This window comes from Anoplopoma fimbria, chromosome 24 (genome assembly GCF_027596085.1).
Source record: "Anoplopoma fimbria isolate UVic2021 breed Golden Eagle Sablefish chromosome 24, Afim_UVic_2022, whole genome shotgun sequence".
In the NCBI taxonomy this organism is placed as follows: domain Eukaryota; kingdom Metazoa; phylum Chordata; class Actinopteri; order Perciformes; family Anoplopomatidae; genus Anoplopoma; species Anoplopoma fimbria.
The window spans coordinates 6171736-6192619 of NC_072472.1; the positions used below are offsets into that span (position 1 = coordinate 6171736).

The 20884-nt window shown below is 38.1% G+C and overlaps 1 protein-coding gene across 1 annotated transcript in view; it reads left to right on the forward strand.

Annotated features, from left to right (window-relative positions):
* The window catches only part of grk6 (G protein-coupled receptor kinase 6), a 46109-nt gene that overhangs the window by 298 nt on the left and 24927 nt on the right, over positions 1–20884 (forward strand). The window contains exon 2 of the mRNA XM_054625398.1: positions 8826–8921. Within this exon, the coding sequence (XP_054481373.1) occupies positions 8826–8921 (96 nt within the window). The remainder of the gene's footprint in view (positions 1–8825; positions 8922–20884) is intronic.

Here is a 20884-nt window from a genome sequence, read left to right on the forward strand (position 1 = left end):
AAGTGTAAAGGCTTATTGGTGGACTTAAACACACGTTTTTGCACCATGTGAAGACTGTGGCTGACTCTCCAGAAAACATTGTCCATTTCGGCATGGGGAATTGTAAATTTAATGACTTTATTGCAACATAATATCTTCCTTTTAACCCCATTCAAGGCTGGGTTAGAGTAGACAGCAGGGGGGGTCATGCTAGACATGCATAGTTTAATATTAACTAAACTTCGGCAGTGTTTATAACTGTATCCTGGGTTGCACAGTGCGTCTTTGGGACTTGTAAAGACGTCTTGTTCTTGCACAGTGCATGGGACAGTTGTTATCAAAGATCGCATATAATGTCCTGGTTCCTTGATGTTTATGGCCGTGGAAGTGCAAGAGGTCCGGAAGAGGAGAAGCTGTGAAACGAGGCTGCAGCGACACATCGGGGCTTCCCTTCCTCTGATGTTGCAGCATCGTCCTGTCGTTTGCGAAACAGGATGTTTTCTGCAAAAGCAGATGTGCTTGTGCAGAGGTTTTCACTTTGGGGCACATTATTGTATGTTATGGTTTTAAGGGTTTTAACCCTTCTGTTAAAATGACTTTATCTGATTTGCAGGCTAGATTTTGGAGGTTGTGTTTTGAAAGGGTGTACAGTACCAGTCAAAAGTTTGGACACACCTTACTACTAGATTAATATTGAAGACCACCTTCTCATTCAATGGTTTTTCTTTATTTATATTTTTATTTTTTTCTACATTGTAGATTACATTACATTACATTACAGTCATTTAGCAGACGCTTTTATCCAAAGCGACTTACAATCAGTAGTATATTACATATCATTCACCCATTCACACACTGATGACAGGCTACCATGCAAGGTGCCACCATCAGACTCTAACTAACATTCATGCAACATCCAGTCCACACCGATGGCAAGCCTTCAGGAGCAACTTGGGGTTAAGTGTCTTGCCCAAGGACACATCGACTGCCAAAGCCGGGTATCGAACCACCGACCCTCTGAATGGAGAACCGATCCTCTGAATGGAGAACTACCTTGCTCTCCACTATGCCACAGCCGCCCCACAGATTAATATTGAAGACATCCAAACTATGAAGGAACACATATGGAATTATGTGGTAAACAAACAAATGCTCAACAAACCAGAATATGTTTTATATTTTAGATTCTTCAAAGTACATTACATTACATTACATTACAGTCATTTAGCAGACGCTTTTATCCAAAGCGACTTACAGGAAGTGTATTCAACATAGGTATTCAAGAGAACTACTAGTCACCAGAAGTCATAAGTGCATCTCCTTTCTTAAACAAGCATCTTAAAGCATAAACCAGAGCAAAAGTATAGTGCAGAGGCAAATTACTACAAAGTAGTTGAATGAGAAGGTGTGTCCACACTTATGACTGTCACTGCAGGTTTCAAAGTCAGTTAAATGTCTAAAATGCACATAACACATATTACACCTTACTACTAGATTAATATTGAAGACCACCTTCTCATTCAATGGTTTTTCTTTATTTTTTAAAAAACAAATTCTACATTGTAGATTAATATTGAAGACATCCAAACTATGAAGGAACACATATGGAATTATGTGGTAAACAAACAAATGCTCAACAAACCAGAATATGTTTTATATTTCAGATTCTTCTAAGTAGTTGAATGAGAAGAACTTTTGACTGGTACTGTATATATAAAGTTTATAAGATTTATCTCAACATCTCTATACGAAATACTCAGGAATTATCATTTTTTTCTTCTATTTATTTTGTATATTCAGTACAGGTATTCAGCATGTGAGTATTAAAGACTTTACCATTCACAACATAGTGAGAACATTATACATCTGCAAAAGTTTAATAATGTTGTTTTAGGTCTTAAATGATCTCTTTTGCCTGGAATTATGTGGTAAACAAACCAGAATATGTTTTATATTTTAGATTCTTCAAAGTAGTTGAATGAGAAGGTGTGTCCACACTTTTGACTGTCACTGCAGGTTTCAAAGTCAGTTAAATGTCTAAAATGCACATAACAAAGATTACATCTTTCAAACGCTGATGCAGTTCCTTCTACGGCTCTCGTGCATGACAACACTCTTGAGACAGTGTACGCTTCAAACAGACATCTTCTTGCGAACAATGGAAACATCATCAGCGCCCATTGTTCATGTTAATCTAAACAGGAGGCGACTCCTTAACATAATCCTAATGCCATCAGCAGAGAGACATGAAAAGATGAGTGTCACCATCCCTCACTGCTCATCTCCTCAATTCAGTTTATCTGCTGTGCTTGTAGAGGTACCGGGAGTCGAGCCTCTGTGTTGGCACCACTCTGCCCAGCTGAAGTGCCCATGAGCAAAGCATGAACTCTTACTTATCAGGAGCCTATAAGATGTTTATTTATTTTTTTATCATTGGGGAACAAAATAGAGTTATATTATCATAACTGTTTTGCCTTATATGCAAATGTTCAGACTGACTACACCTTGTTTATTCAGGTATAGAAATACACACCTGCCAGTATGCAAAGATATATATAACTTCCAAGGAAGTCAAACAACATGCAAGAGCAATGAAGGGAATTATGCAGCCAGACGTGTAAACGCAACCACATGAAGTCTTCAGACAACGAGGGGATTCAATTCAATTCAAATGACTATACTGTATTTTTAGACTTAAACTGTACTTTATCTGTATCGCAACTCCTGTTTGGACCGTTCTTTTATAATTTATCTCCTGTGAGTCCGACAACATAATGAAAATGCAATACTAACTTGCTTGAGCCCCCCTTCAAAGGCAATTTGCTTATACTTCACATTACCGGTGGACATTTTCCAAACAAAGCCAGCAAATTTCAGTGGGCCTTGGAAATATGCCACCTGCTTAGCTATTCTGTACTAGAATTGAATATACTTCGTCACAAAACGAAGACCTTTTTCTCTTCTTCTTCATGGCTTTTCCCTCTGAAATTTAATTTTTTTGGGTGTGCAAATCGTTTGAAAAAAAAAGAAGCCCTTACTCTTTTTGGATCTAATGACCTGACTCCTAAGAAAGTAGCTACATGTACAGTACCAAACAAAAGTTTGGACACACCTTCTCATTCAATGGTTTTTCTTTATTTTTATTTTTGTTCTACATTGTAGATTAATATTGAAGACATCCAAACTATGAAGGAACACATATGGAATTATGTGGTAAACAAACAAATGCTCAACAAACCAGAATATGTTTTATATTTTAGATTCTTCAAAGTAGTTGAATGAGAAGGTGTGTCCACACTTTTGACTGGTACTGTACCTCACACAGTTATTCGTGGAAGGAAGGAAAGGAAGAGTGCAAAAAAGAAAAATGGTCCTATAGAATTTGAACAAAGGCGTTTTGGATGTTTGTCAAAGTTTTAGGGTGGAGTTTTCCTTTAAAGCCTGCAACATAAGGCAACTTCCCATTTATGGCTGCAAATGGCAGGAAGAGAGGAAACAGAACTTAAATGGCAAAAAAAAAAAAAAGCATGCACTAAGACGCCAGAGTGTGCACTAATGTGAAGGAAAGCATGGAGAGAGAAGAGTGCAACAGGTGTCATTTTGTAGAATCCATCTTTCTTTGGAGAGAGTGCTCACTCGACTGTTTAGGAATCATAAATTCAGACCTGACTTCCTGTGTGCAGAGAAATGTTCATACCCGACAGAGTTTCTTATTTTGGTCAACTCCACTTTGATTTCCTCACTAAACTTTATGAAAACAGTTTCCTCTTCACTGTCCAGCTTCCGAAATCCAGAAGAGAGAAGACCAACATGTCTAGTTATACTCTTTACATGGAGAGGTTGGAAGGAGATATACGTTTCTAAAACTTTACGTTTATACGTTAGAACCTATGGAGCTAACTATGCTATCTACTCTAGCTTCTATCTTTATCTTTTTAACCGGTTTTCTCTGCTGAATCAGTTTTACATTCTGGATATATTCTCCCAACGCATATTGTAAATGCTTCTCACTGCTTTTCTCTAAAATAGTTTTTTAAAAAATGAGCTAATATTTATTCAGGGAGTGCAGTTAGTGACAGTGTGGGCTCCACGGTAGCGCTGACAGCCTGACGGAGAGATGGGGCGGGGCTTAGCAAAGGGTCAGTTGTTGCCATGCACTCACAATTAAGCTGTATGAGCATATGCAGCATTGCGCCAATTACGTTATGTGTGTTGTACCTAAACCTTGCACACACTACTCAGGGCAGAAAAAACAAGTGTACACAGATTTTTGGGGATGACAGGATTAAATCAAAAATTTCTAAAACGATGCTGAAGTTGACAATCAGTCAAAACAAATTGCAGCAAAGGACAGCATTTACTAAAAATGTTAATAGCCTAGTCTAGTCTAAATATATATGATGAAACCGACACCCTTGAAAGTTTTGTTGAAAAATCCCAGCTGTAAGTATATTCAGGAAGTCGGGTACGTTTAAGGGAATGTGACAGCCGTCATGACGGGCAGACATTAAGTACAAAACTGCTTAATGCTGACCTATAAATACCAACCGGTAAATCTATTAGTTTGTAATTGTCTCTTAACGTATTTCTTTTTTCCGCTTCTTTCAATCATGCGGGGAACAACGAGGCAGCTGTCCAATGAACGTCCATCTCTCCTTCTTGACTAATTCTGTTTGTCTGAGCAAATGTATAACTGCTGACTGTTATGATTGATGTAGATTGCGGGTGTATGACTGTTCTTCTATACTGTACTGTAAATTCATTTATTGATTGGGAAAGTTTACAAGAGTTCAGGACAGGCAGCGGTGTAAACTTGCTGATTAAAGACAAGAAAGTAATAAAGCATGACATCCTGCCCCTTATTTATAGTGCTGGGTATTGTTGTTTGATACTAATGCTGATACAGAAGAGTGTAATGAATAGAGTGAGACTCTGTTATGAAGGAATCCTTTGATTTGTAAGAGGAAGAATGTGTTATTTCTTCTTTGAAAGTCAAATTGTCTCACTTTAAATGTTATCGAAGAACTCGCAGCTGTACAAAAACCTAGCCTAAATACAGACTAAAATGAGATAGCTATCATTTTAATCAGATCAATCTGATCATGTCAACAAGATTATAAATATGACCCAAAACACTGTGCCTACTTACCTACTTACCTTATTTTTTTTTTCTGGTTTTGATCCTCTGTGCTCGACACATTTCTTTCATTACCAAAAACAACTGATGTTTAATACCTTTTTTTACTCCTAGCCAACTTCTGTAATTCCATCATTTTCATACTGAAAAGCTACTGAAAAGTTCTCTGTTTGTCAGACAAAACAAGACATTTGAAGACATCCCCATTGTCATTACTAGTCTTGACATTTTCACAATTATTTGTTTAAGACTTAACAGTTAATTAACTAATTGTTCAAAATGTCAATAGATCCATCAGCAGTGAAAATCACAAGTGGCTGCCTGTGTGACTCTTTAACACTCAACAATCAGCTGATGTGTCTTCTTATGCTTCAGGAAAAAAAGATATTACTATTCATAGAACATTTGATTTTCTGCTTACTGAAGCCTTGAAAGTGGAGGCGGTCTGAAGGGGGACATGTGATAGATCTCCCAGACCGGGTTCAAACAGCGGAGGGGTCATTTACACGGTGAACACACTGAATATCTTTGGGTTTTGGACTGTTGGTCACACTAAGACAAGAAACTCTTTGAGTCTTGACAATTATAGTGTTGCTTTATTTGCCTGTTTACGATGTGCTACAGACCATACATTCACTTTTTGTCAGGCCTCAGGGACACGCATACATACACCATGTGCTTTAGTATCACTGGATGTAAATAAAACTAGTTTGTTTAAGAAATCGCTACAGGGCATCTTTAATAAGGCTATTAATATTAATGAGAAGTCAGTGAATCAGAGATGTTCAAGGGATTTACTGGTAATAAAAGGACGGTTTGAAAAAAGAAATCAATGTGTTTTTATTAAGTTGATATTGCAATTTCGTTATCTCATGTCAGGCTGAATTTCAGGGTCAGATACTGTACCATGTTGGTTAATGTCCTTCAGAAGTCACCTTTGACCTGTGTATCATCACAGAGCTCCGTCTCTCCCTGTGCCAGTGTGGGATGATTCCTTCCTCTCTGACTCAAAGCTAATCGTGCAGCTTTCATCTTTTCTAATCACGCATATTTATCATTTTGTGGAGAATCTGTGTTTCACTGCCTTCCTGACTCACTGACTGTTTGTCTTGATTTACATTTACGCTAATGCACACGACGGACATCAGGGATCTCGTTTTCTCTGTTATCAATCAGCTTAGTGCTAATTCGGGGGGCTGATGTTATCGGCTGTTTTTCCGGGCACGAACAAAACATCTCGTTTGCATTGGAACTATGACAATTAATAATTGTTTTTTTTTAGCAGCTGCCTCGCAGTATTTGAATAGCAAATCCTGAAGCGTGGTTTTTGAGTTTCTCCTCGTCACAACACACAGCGAGGCTGCTGCTATATCCACAACATCACTCTGTTATCAGTAAATACTGTGACTGTGTTTGATCCCGGAGCATTGCTGAGGGCCACCAGTCCCCAAGCCAAATTTTAAGTTGTCAAAAACTGATGTTGCCTTTGGACGAGATCTGAAGGACGCCCAGCAAGAGGTTGACAGAGAGCGAGGGAGTCATTTCCACTGGACTTGGGAGGACACGTCCCCTTCACTTTTTCATAACCCCACTTTTGTCTTCCATTGTCCCTCTTACATTTTGATTTACTCCCTTAAAATCTCTCTTAACGCTGACTTCTGGCGGTCCAGCTGCTGAGATCCATAGGATGGGAAAAAATAGTAAAACAGTGAAGTTCGAGGACCCTGAATCGGCGCCCATATCTCAGATTCGTTCAGTGGCTCAAATACACTTTGTGCTGTGCTTATTGAAGGCTGTTTCCCTCGGTTAGAGAAACAATTGACCAATCAGAGCTTATCACAACAAAAAAATTGTGAAAATGGAGACAAGCATGGACGAGATCGAGCTGTGCACACAGCTGTACAAGTTGTTCAAGTAACTTTCAGAATTTCTGTCTTGAAATCATTGATAAAAACCCACTGTAACAGCTGCTGTTGTTAAGTCACATTCTATGTTTTTCATGTTAAAAAAAACATTTGCAATTAATTAGAGCAGAACTGAGTTAATATTCAAGCAAAAGGTCCAAACATTTTCTGTCCTCAGTGTTTCTACTGTGAAAATTTGTTTTTCCACTGTAGAGTTTTGTACTGTTGCTCTGACAAAACAAGACATTTAGAGATGTCACCTTTTTTTTTTTGACTAAGCATGAAACTGAGATTCAAAGTAGTTTCAGTGTACGTGTAAAAAAACAATCAATATAGAGTTTATCGGTTAGAGTTATGTGTTTGACCTTTTTGTGTCCCTTTCTTCTACTAAAACCAAATTACAGACACTGAATGCAAATATTGTCATTATCAAATAGTCTGTCAATTATGATTTTGATTAATGGATCTATTGCTTAGTTTATAAAATGCCAGAATATGGGAAAAGGTGTCACACAAGTTCAAGACAATGTTTTCAGATGTCTTGAGAAACCAGAGAATGTGTTCCATTTTTTGTCTAAAGCCAGTGATAAAAGGATTGTCAAAAATGTTGATTTATTTATTTATTTTTTCATTTTCGCGACACCTTATGGCTTATAGAAACTGCATCTCTGTGGAGCGTATCGCAAGCAGCACAGGCTTTTGAAAGCCGGAGAGTAATAACGCAGAGAGGACAGGAACTTCCTCTGGGTTTTTCTTTTTTGCTTTGTTCTGATTGCTCGAGTGACGTTCGCTCTTTGTGTTTGCTCCGCTGCAGTTTTCTAAAGAAACTGTGCATATAGCTGCCCCCATTCAAACACTCAGACATGATCTACCATACTTGTGTGAGGACATTTTGTTGATTTTTTCTTTGAATTACCAAAGACGAAACTCTAAACCTCATATTAAGTCTTTACCCCAAAGCAAATGATTAACCCTTTAGGGGACCTGATTGGATTTAGGTCCTCACAAATTGACTGTATAAACAGGTTGCTGTCCCCATAATGCTATCATACAAACAGTACTTTACCAACCAGGTGGCAAGATGCACTTAATAGAGGACCTTAAACATTAAAATGCAACAGTGCGCCCCGGGCGACGTAGCTTTGCAAACACTGGACAATCCTCTTACTCTTGCAGAAAGAAGAAGAAGTCACAAGATACACGGTTGGAGTTTATAGCGAAGAAATGGTTTCTTTTATGTAGAGTTGACAAGTGTGGATCAAGACCCCAGGAGCAGCTTCGGGCTTTGAAGCCAATTTTCTTAGTGGACAAACCGTGGAATTACAATTCCTGGGTTTCTCACATGATGTCATTGGGACCAAGAAGACTTTTTGGGCAGTAATACATAGGCTTACATTTGGGAAAGAGACGTGTAATTCTGCAGATAATTTTATTTTAGGGTAAATTAATTTCCCAGTAAAAACACTAAATTAGACCGAGCAGCTTGGAGGCGGGGTTAAAGGAAACACCAGCGCGCTCGCTCTATGGGAATGGGAAAGATCGAGGTCATTTTGTACCCGCTAGTTGAACTTGTTTGGCCTCGGGCGCTACTGAGCAGAAAAATGAATGAACAGGGCCTGTTCCAGTTCTATTTATACATCCATGGTGTGATTCTAGGAAATAAGACACGTGTTGTTAATGATGCATTGAGGCCCAGCATGTGGAAATCAAACTTGAGTCTGTGGTATTGCAAGGTCTTTTACACATCTTTTCAGAGTGCATCCTTCTTGGACTTGAGTTTTAATCCAAATCTGTTTGTTTTACAGGAGGTGGTGGGAACAGAAAAGGAAAAAGCAAGAAATGGAAGCAGCTGCTGCAGTTTCCCCACATAAGTTTGTGTGAAGAACTGCGACAAACCACAGGTAAGATAACGGCGTCTCTTTCACAGTTCTCACAGGGAAGTGCTCTTATCTCGTTTGGACATGAAAGTCTTCGAGTTCTCTTATGCGTCGAGTGAGTCTGACGCCTTTGAAACAGATTCAGACCTGTTGTGTCCATGGCTACTTGGTTGTTGCTCTGTCTTAAAAGCCCCTCAGTTAAACAAGTATTAAGTATTAATAACCAGACCTACATATTGTTAAGGTGAAAAGACCCTCTGAAATCCTGTGACAGTCCCTTTGGAAATGGCTTGTTGGCCAGAGCGTATTTTTGTATATGTTTTACACATGTTTTTTCAATCTTATACAGTGTCTGTGTGTGTGATCACTATTAGCTATATAAAAAATGACGAAGCCGCAAGCCTTTCAGTAACCATAATTCAGCTACTTCATTTAAAAAAGAAGTTGTTGCCAATAGTAACAGAGATACTGTAACTTTCCCAACACTGGTCATATGATATGCTACTTCAGTACACTTTGAGAGCAAATATTACTCGGACCACTACAGAAGATTGCAGATGACATCTGAGTTCACATTATAGACATCGCTGACTATCCCCCTAACAATTTGGCCACAATTTAGCACATTGACCAAACAAGGTTCAGCCATACACAAGGTTTCCACCTAGTCCTGTTCTGTTATTGCATTAATAGCAAAAGTTCACTTGAATGCATGACAGTGTTGTGCCACTTTATGGAGAGAATAGTATCAAATTCACTAATGAAATCTCAACTTTACAGTATTATAGGGAGGACATGTGAATTCTATTTCAAGATGGATTTTCCCTTTTTCTTCTATGTATAGGGGAAAATCCCATCAAGGCCTCCAGGCTGGGATATAAATGCAACATTTACTACTACTATAATTCACATCTAAGGCTCTATGTATAGTGCAATGTTATGGCTCATTTTATGCATTGATCATCAATATTTCACCAGGTTTTGCAGAAAACGCTGCGTTTATACTGGTGTCTCTGCATACACAGCATGCATCTGTAATTTCAAGAGCAAATCAGCAGTAAAAGTCATGATTTGAGCTGTGGTTCAGTGGCCCTGAGGCTCAAAACACTTGAGAAAACAAATCAAGGCACACAACACACAGTGTGCCGAACACTTAAGTCAGATTAGATGGCTATTTTTGGTTACACATTGGATACACAGATAAACTGAAACATGATCTAATCAGACTTTAATATTTCAGTATTTATTAGTGTATTACGTTGCACTGAGTTTATATGATCAATGTTGATTTTTCATTTCCTCTGTTTAGCAGTAGTGGCCTAATATTAATGTACAAAAATAGACATCCATTCATCCACATGCTAGATATCCATGCTGTCAGCAGCAAACCTCAGGTTACTTATAGAGAAAGGAAAAAAATGGATGGTGCAGTCTTACACACTCGACTGGCTCTAGCTTCATAAGCAGTGTTCAGACATTAAAGTGGGGTCGATCCTCGCATTTAACTCAAGAAAACAAATAAAAAGATTTACCAAAATGTCAAGCTATTCCTTTAAACAGATTACATATGGGAAATAAATAAATTGCGAATTGTCCCCAAAACTGATCTTCCATGTGAAAGCAGAACCAAGCAGGAAACCTGAAGGGGGAAAATATAGGCAGTAAAAAACATGTGCAGCCCCTCAGGATCTAACTATGATTTTTTATTATGATAATCTCTTTTGGGCAAATTTTTTGAAATATGACATGCCAACAAAGGTCCCAAGGCCGTGTACAACACAACTCCGGCATACCCAAACCAACAATTTAACTTAATATTTATATGTTTTAAAAGGTGCAATGTGTTAGATCTGGCCACATTCTTCAAGCAATTAGGGGGCAGGTACTACTGGGTTCATACAATCTAAATTTACAGTCATAAGTAAGAGTCGTTTTCTCATTTCTGCCACTTTTTATTTCATCCAATAAACAAACGATCAAAAACATACACGGACCCTGTACCGTCAACATGATTGACAAGCTCTACTTCTTGTCCTAAGGATGGACTGGACGCTAAGTAAACTCCTCACATTCTGTTGATAACGTTGGTTCATCTGTTGAAAGTTAAAATGTATCCATCAATGTATCAATACATTTAGTGTTGTCTTATGTAATCGTGAGGCTTCCTGTCCAACACGTGCACGAAAGCATTGTGCGTTGTGGTAACTTCTGTTTTTTTGGGTTTTTTTTTATTTTCTTTACTTATTCCTTCAATTTCTGTTTGGCCTAAAGATATTGTCAGAGTCATGACAGTCAAGCAGCTTAAATCTGTCCTAACTTGACTCCTTTCATAACAAGCAGATCACTGATCCTGTTCACAAAAGTCAAGCGCATGAGAACTCTGAATGCATGCACCCAAAAAGAAAAACAGAATGTTGCACAAGTGGTACCACAGAGGAAACTGTGGCCTGGGGAGAGAGAGGAAGCAGACTGATGTTTTTTCTGTTTCAACCGGCAATATACATACTTTCATTTTAGCAGGTGTCAGGTTGGAGACAGAGCCCAGAGTTAATGATACCAGACCAGACAGAAGAACTCAGATATAAGGAAAAATTAAAAAATATGGAAAAAGTTTACTGTAGATTTTTAATTTGTTATCAAGCATTAAGTCTTAAGTCATTAAATACTGTAACATTTTTTTGGTTTGAGCAGCACAAAAGTTCTTAACTTTGAGTTCATAGAAAGTGCTTATCCTTATCCTTATCCTTGGTTTGGTATTTTGCCCAAACGAAAGATAATGTGGGAAAACAAACAACAACTTTACACTTTATTTTGGAGGAATGTTTCAGCTCATGTAAATGGAGCCCTTTTGCTTGATGGAATTGGGTGGAAGAACCAAAACAACATGGAGGAAAACCTAGAACAGATTATGTTTAACATGTAGCTTAGTTTCGTGATGAATGAAACGGTCCAAGAATATCAAGTATTTATGTGATATTGAGCAAATGCCCCTGATGATGATACATTTTGGAGGGGGTGGTTTTTAACAAGGAAGTCATGCTACATTATAATTTGAGCTGAAATAATTAGTGGAATAATCTGCAACTATTTTGATAATCAATCAATTTTTTAAATCAAAAAAGTTGGGTAGCTAAAATGTACTTAGTAAATTTCCACCACTGACAGAACAAATTAATTATTTATAAGAATGCAAAGTTCTTAATTTGCTCTCAAAGTGCAGAAGATTGATGCATTGAACTTTAAAATAAAAAAAAATAATTTGAATAGAATTAGCAAGCTACCTCGCTAACTATCCAGACATCCGTTTTCAGACCTGCGTCCACCCTCTTCCCGGCGAGCTTTGCCACAGTGTGTTGTTGCCATAACGACAAATAACAATTTTCTTTTGTACAAGTCAAATGACCACAGAAAACAATGTCAACTCTACTCCTATTCTATCTCAATGGTACAACATTTGATTAATCTCACCACAGCCAGGAAGTGAAAAAGACATTTCAGAGAAAGACAGAGGACAGAAAGCATGAGAAAAGTAAAGTTTTTGGGGAAGCCAGTGAGGGATCATGATCAGCAAATAATGCTGTTGCTTTGGTTAAGGTGGCTGAGATGGTGATTGGTGATACCCCAGCTGGCCTCCAACAGTTCTGAACTTTCCCTACATCACACCTGGGTCTATGAGCTGCAGAGTGTACCACAATACATGTGATATGAGTAATAAATCAAACAAGTCTTTTATTTATTTACCAGTACAAAGAACTACCAAAAATTCCCTTCTCTGGCCCGGAGTGCTGAGAACATTTCTGATGATAACTTTGTGAACTACAGTACACAACAACCTTGTCCACACACTTTGGGTTTGGGTTTGTCTGCCTGTAAACCAAAAATATAGTCCTATTTCTAGAAATATTAACAATTGAAATACCCAAATAAGTCAGAGAAATCCCCCCCCCCCCAAAAGGTCGACTATAGTAACATGTGATGTGAAAAATGACCTTTATGAAGATGTTTACGGTCAAGTTCCCCTCCATTGGCAGCGTGTTTGTGTTTGGAGGCCCTGTCACTGCACACCGCCTGTTCGTAGGATACATCCATACATGGCATCCAGGCGTTGTAGAGTAAACACACAGGCCACATTGTTATGTAGACATCCATTTAAGAAGAATCATTGAGCCCCAGCTGATGGCAACTTATGATAAAACATATACTGCCTCGAGGTGTGGCGACAGCCTGGCGGATGAGGATTAAAACTAGCAGCCACAAGCATGAATTTATGCACAGTAGGTGTTGGTTGGGGCTTTTCAATAGGTCCAATGAAGTAAGTGCACTTTTTCTCTGCAGAAACTTATCTAGCAACAAAAGAAGAAAGAAATTCTTCTTCTTTCATTTTGAACCTGGTTATCTTTTTACTTTTATTTCGAATCCTGCTGCCTTAAAGCAGATGTGTACCATACTGAATAACGATTTTGAAGTATTCTGGATGGTTTAAGATGAAATTGGATTCAGACATTCATGCCCCCCTGAGAATGTATGACCCAAAACATTATCTAATAGTTTAGTATACACCCAAATACCAGAAAAAACTAATCGCGTTCCCATAACTTCGTATTTACTATTTTCTTTGTGCTTATAAACAAATATAAGCATGTCAACATGGGTGAGTGTGAGTGTGATAGCAGCCTCAAAAACTGCCTCAGAACATGGCAGTACAACATTCATTTGACAGTTACAGTTTCTGGTTATTTTTTGGATTAAAGTTTAACATTATCATATGATTGATTGTTAGCAATAAAACTTTTACCAAGCAGTACTTAAAGTCAGCTCCCCCTCAACCAACTACAACAATACAATGCTTCTGACATTTTAATGCAACAGGATTACTTATTCAGTAAAACTCTAAAGTTATATAACCCTGTGAAAAAGGGCAAAATCTGCATAATGAGTATAGCTAAGATGTTTGTGTTGGCGCATCATGCATAGTGTTGAATCTGACATAAAAAGCCTCAAATGTATTGTGAGGCAGGGCTGGAAACATTTTGCACTATTCTTATTCCAGTCAAATTCTCCCTAGAAATACATGTTTATAAGGATTTGCAAGTAGTTGTATATATTTTATGTTATTTCATTTTGTCATATTCTAATTTAAATATTTGTGTATATGTTGTTTGTGTGTAGTGCTAAAGGGCAACAACTCACATGTCACTGTGCAACCTTGTGTTGTTAATGACAAATGAGTTTACCTTGTAACCTTGTCAGGACTTGTAATGTTATTAGCATTTAAACAAAGTTACGTATCCAACTTACAAAATAGTCTAAAAAAAGAGAGAAATCTATTGAGGGTAAGAGCAAGCAAGATGAACAAACTTTATTTGATAAAACTGTCTAAATGCAGATACTTCTACTTTGCATACATGGTGTTTTGGATTCATGGAGTTTTCATTCTCTGTGTTTGCCTCTGCACGTCTCGTTTCCAACGTGTATTCAAATATCACAAAGTCACGCAACAGCAAATGTGGAAAAAGTGCACTATGACTCTGTTTTTTTACGTCATCATCTGCTGAAATTCGGTTTTATTCAGTTGTCTGTTGCCTATTTTTTTTACAGCTCTTCAGATGTGGTGGAATTGGAATAAGACTTTAAAAAGAGACTTTTATATTGTGATTTAGTTCCTTATCTAACTACTGGGATTCTTTGGTCATGCAGAGCAATGACTGTTCCTGCTGATGATTAAATATACCGTATATTAAATGAAGTTTGGTTGAAGCAGTGCATGCACACTTGATCGGCAGCAGATGCTTTTTTCTTCAGGAAACCTTCACAACAGAGCTGCTTCTTTCCTGAAAGGTGCTATGCAAATTAGCTTAGATTTGAATGAGCCTTGTCACACATGTCTCACAGACTGTCTGAAACAAGAAGGCAGGAAGTTCAGCAAGGCGCTGCACAAAAACAAAAATGTTGTGAAAAGCTTATTAGACGAGGATATGAAACTTGTTTACTTTTCTCAACATTTATTAGTAAGGATTAGAAAATGTGAGCGTTAGAAATTTAAATAAGACAATCATAAAAGAGATCAGCTCAGTAATGATTCAATTCTTAAAAACTTTGTGACGTCTTTATGAAACCAGAAAAAAGAGATGAGTGGGAGTGAGTCTCCAGAAAGACATTCAGGAAACTGTCAACTTCCTTGTTTGTTAGAAACAGGTTGTCTCTTCTCTTCTCACTTCTTTTTGTTTTCTATTCTCTTCTATCTACTCCTCTCTTGAATATTATTACACACCATGCAGGCAAAATGCAACTTTACTGACGTGCACAGCAAAGTTTTATCATGGTGATCTTATAGTTTTGTTCTAAAAAAATGAATGCAGTAATCAAAACTTCACATTTATATAACTTTTGATTACTTCCAGTTCTCTGCACACAGTTTTCTTTACTTTTCACTTTACTATGTCATTCAAATCAGAACACAATTGTGAACACTGAGTGCAAATTTCCAGTATTGCTGACAAAAGTACACTTTGACATGTAAAAGGAGAAATAACATGGTCTATAGATACTCCATTAATCAGAGCAGAGTGGTGGCCATGAGCTAGCCAGTGGGGCACGCTAACTTGAATTAACATGCACCAAAAACATATGCAGCCGGACCGGCTATGTCAAAAGTCAAAGTAAAAGTACAGTATAGTAGTATGCAGGATGTCAACTGTCTCAGTGTTATAGAATATACATTTTTGGGGGGTTTCATCTCTACCAAATACATGTAGGAGGATTTAAATGTTTTAATATCAGTTTATTTTGTATACTATTGGGTAGAGTACTGAATTATACTATATAAGCATATCAGATTTTTTTATTTTTATGACTAGTTAACCAGTAACAAGAAGTATCCAATACAAGGAGTAGTACTACAGTGTATTCCTCTGAAATGTAGTGGAGACGAAGTGCAAAGCAGCGTAAAATTGGAAAATATTAGTATGTCATAATCTAAGTACACTTCTTGAGTAAATGTGCCTCCATTTCCCCGTGAGTCTTCTACTCCCATTATTTTCATCTTGTTGACAATAAAGGGACATTTGTTTCGGCTGTGTTGGCTCAGACCACACAAATACAACATTTGTGATTCCCCAAGTCATGTGTGAAGGGGCACATCAGATTAGTCAGCTGGTGTTTGCCAATTAAAAAGGAAACAGGGTAGGGTGGAGGCAGTGGTGATTGAGAAGTATGTGAATGAAAAGTGGGGAAATCTCATGTTCTGGGCGTGATTTGGCCTTTCAGCGATGCCAGGGTTCGATTTGTCACACCTGTTGAAGCAAGTGGAAGTTTTGGTGTTGTGTCAGCTGTTCTCAAAACTAAACTTTTATTTGTTACTATTGCTTAATGATTTCCCATAATTTCTATTGTGTTTCACTGTGGATGTCAGCTACCCTTGTGGTTTTTGCTGCTTTTGTCTACGTGTATGTTCTGCTTTCTGAGTGACACATGCAGGAAATTCAGTTCACATGTGCTCGTTCTCTCTGCAAATAGCAAAAGCAAGCATGTTGTCCTCCTGGATCTACAAACCATTAGAGAAACTCGTTTTACAGTTAAACAAGGTAACACTGGCTTTAAAGTTCAGCTGCGGATTTTTTAAATTGTTTCTGTCAAAGTTGATCAGTGAACTTTAAATTTTCCAAATTTCCATATAATTATTGATCAAACATGTTGCAACCCATGGATTCTTGCAATGTTAGCCAATGAAGCACACGGTTTAATTAAAATTCCAAACACCAACTTGGGACCCCGTCGAAAAGATCGTAGTATATGTCAAGAGGTTAACTTTGATATATAATACATTTGTATTTCATTTTGAAGCTACTAAAACAGCAGAACCCAGTAGTCTTGGTTTGGTTTTGGTGTTTAGCAGGTGAAAATACATCTATAAGGCATCTATAAAACAAAATTTGGGTTGAAAAGTATGTTTCAGACATCTAGCATACATATGAATTCTGTTCCAAGTGCTTTTCAATAATCCTTCTACTGTTTGTTAGCAATTAAGGCCTATGCACGTGTGCACAAGCAGTTTGGGAACGGTAGTACGACAGAGTGCAATAGCTTGACAAGCTAGGCAAAGGCATTAACCACCCAAAAACACAATCGTAAACAGTGACTTTCCAGATCGTTTAGCTATTAGTGAGCAGGTACATTAGCAACGAGTGACCGGGTTAACTGGTGACTTTCAGCCGAAAAGTCTGCTTGTGCTGATGGCAGCTGTTGAAAAGACATACAGAACATGTAGGTGTCATCTTAGACACTTTCAATCAATTTTAAATACAGACTCATCCGTGTTTATTATCTTTGCCAACTATTTACTTTTAGTTACTACGAGTAGCATTAGGCTGAAAGTCACCAGTTAACAAGGCCACCCATTAAAAGTAAAGACCTGTTGCTCTGAAACAGTCGTGATCCTATTGAAATTCTCTTGAAAAAACTTGAGTCTTATGTGGAAATGTCGACTCTGACAACCAAACATGCAACAACCAGACATTTGATGCCGTTGACAATTTGAATTTGGTACTCAAAGCCTGCCAACTCGTCTTGATGGCGAGAAAGCTCCTCTTCCGTTGCCAACATGCGCATGCATATTATTGATGACGTCGGCTGTAAAAGGGTATAAAACCGTGTCAACATGTAGTGACTTGTTCATCATCAGGAATTTTTTTCTTGGGTTTGCAGCCATGCTAGTGGCTCTGTGAAGCTGTACTTCAGTAATGCAGTGCTTTAAGCTAAATACTTAAGTCAGTATGATTCATCTGTGTACACTGTTCACTGTATACAATTTTATGGTAATACATCCAGTTCAATAGCTGTTGGACCGCTAACATGGCTGAACGAAAAAAAAACTTTTACATACTATACTGAACAGAGCTATAAGTGAGAACCCAAAACCTGTGGCATCATAAATTCTCTGTTTGGAGCAGGGACCCGGAGGCCTCTGGAGGCAGCAGGAGGACCGACAGAGGCCTCCTTGTGTAGGCTCTCTGTGTGATGATGTACAGCATGTTCTGTACAGTCCTGGAGCTATTTTCATTTACATCACACCTCCAGTGATCTATTGAGAAAGTCCAGTGATCCACAACCACAATGAAAATATGTTCCGTTTTACGCATGAGTAGTCAGGTTGTGGGATTGGCCAAGCAGTTTCATGAACTGTAATGAAGCTAATTTGTGGTGTTTCTGATAGGAGAGTAATGGGTTTGGATTAAACCTAAACAGGCACTATAGACTGTCAATTAGAGATGTTAATTATTTGGTCTGTTTAGCCATGGAACAACCGGAAGTTTTTCTTATGTTTGGCCTCTAGATATCCCACTCTGTTCAGCTTTCCTTTGACTTCTCCTCTCTTCTTTCACAGCCAAATTCTACATTTTTCTTTTTGCCTTCGGCTTTCATTAACCTCGCATGGATCCTTCTCTGTTCACTTTGCAGCAGGAAATAGGAAGTGTGATAGAGCAAAGAGGAAAATTAGAGTAGAACAGAGGATGAAGCAGTGTGGCAGAGAGCAAAGGAAGAGAGATAAGTAGAGCAGAAAAAACTAAGTGGCATAAAACAGAGCATCAGTTACCATCTGTCACTGTATCATTGATAAAAGATTACTCAGTAAAGTGACAAGAAAACAAATTAGAACAAAATTGAAGGCAGTGGCGAACTCAGGCTGTCTGAGGGGTGGGCTCCGAAAATATAAAAAGGGTAGCAGCTTGCAGAAGGAAACCAAGGGGACACTTTAGCTAATTTTCTCCACTAGAAGGGCATCCTAGAGTGCACATGATCACGTTTTCTCCACTGGAAAGGAATACTATAGGCCCTTCAAACGTTTTCTCCACTATAAGGGAATCATATAGGACACTTCATATTCTCCACTGGAAGGGCAACTCATCAAATTTCCTTCACTAGAGGGGCATCCTAGAGGGCACTTCATCACATTTTCTCCAGTGGAAGGGCACCTCATCACGTTTTCTCTAATAGAGGGCAATCCTAGAGCACCTCATCCCGTTTTCTCCACCGGAAGAGCATTCTTGAGGGCACTTCATCACGTTTTCTCCACTGGAAGGGCACCTCATCACATTTTCTGTAATAGAGGGCAATCCTAGAGCACTTCATCCTGTTTTCTCCACTGGAAGAGCATTCTTGAGGGCACTTCATCACGTTTTCTCAACTGGAACGGCTTTCTTCAGGGCACCTTATCATGTTTTGTCTACCATAGGAGCATCCATTATCATGGAGCAATCTTTTGATGAGGAGTGTCATAGCGTGATGATGTTTTTGTAGGTGCACAAGCACTCAGGGTGCTGTAATGCCATTCAAACTGCAGAAGGTGTAATGCTGAAGGTGTAGTGTGATACAAGCAGATAAAAATTAACCAAGGATGTTGATAGAGGAAGATGACGTGAATGAGAACAAAGTGGGCTTAATAATATTCAAAAAGTTGGGTTGAAAATGCAAACGTGCATGTTACAAATGAAACCAACACATTTGTTTGGCCTGAAGTACACATGTGATGTATCTTGGTGTGAGATAGTGATTGTAAACAGCTTTGTTTAAAAAAAAAAAAGTAAACTCCAAAGATTACCTTCTAAATATTTAAGATTTTTTTCGGGCATTTTCGCCTTGTGTATTACATGCAACATCCCAAAGCAATTGCCAAGCAGGCCACCATCGCTGCACAGATCAAACCAAACAAAACCTGTTTTCCTTACATTGGCGTTTTGTTAAGCTAGGCCTGGTTGTTTATAGAGACATAAACAGAAAGCAGCAACACAGAAAGTTGTATTATTTCATTATGTTGAGGGAGTTTCCGTTGTCGTCTTCGAGTCATGCCTTTAGAGATTCTGTGGGTGATATTGGTTTACGCAGATTGGAATCGTTTGACTTGCAGATTGCTTTTTTTCTTCCCTTCTGACATTCATCACCGTGACCTTCCTTCTCCTCCCTGAGTCACATTTGTTTGTTCATGAAGCATCATGAGTTGCTTTGCATCCACATGAGTCAAAGATGCAAATTAAAATGTTCTTGTTGTTTCTTTTTTTGGTCCTGAAGCTCAGCTGGGCAGATGAACTCAAAAAACCCAAGATATGAATCTAAAAACCTCCCCAGCATGTATAGTTGGCTTTATATATAATCATTGTTCATGTAAACTAGACCAAACTCATAAGCTCATGCATCACGTAGGCTGTCTTTGAACATTACTTACAATGAGACCTTTTTTTAACGCTTTAACTAGTTCATTTAATTTAATCTTTTGAGATAAAATAATCGTCTACAAATTATCAGCAAACAGTAAAATATGTCAATTACAAGTTCCTGCACAGAAAAGTAAGACAATTTAGAAAATATCCACATTCGAGGAGCTGGAATCAGTCAAGTTTTGCAATTTTTGCTTTAAAAAAAGACAACATTTTCAGCTATACAATATTATTTCCATTGCTTCCTCAACTGCTGTGCAGCTGGAAAATCGTGTTGACTAATCATGACATCCGTCACTCTTAAGCTGTAGCTGTAACTTTTTAAGAGGATTATTCTGGACACTAATTGTTTATTTCCTCTATTTTTTATAAAAAAAATGCTATAAATGTCACTCTTTATCTATTATGTTTTAATGAGGTGTACCATGATCAAAAATGAAAGCTTATTGGACTGTTATTCTTATCTGTTTTCCACTGCTCCTTTAATACAAATGTTCCTGTGAATGAGATTGCAGAACTATGCAAATGTTATCATTGAGTGGGGGTTAACACCCGCAGCTGTGTATGCTGATATTTGACTATTAAATGTGTCCTAGTCACTCTCTGTTGTATTGTGTTACACTTCTCATAGTCAAATCCCTGACGCATTACACTGTTTACAACTCTATGGATTATATGTGTATTACTAAAAGTATAATGGTTCAAATCCCTGGTCGGACTGAGCTAGTCCAGGCCACGCTTAAACATTTGTTAAACTGGACTGATAAATGTTTCCAT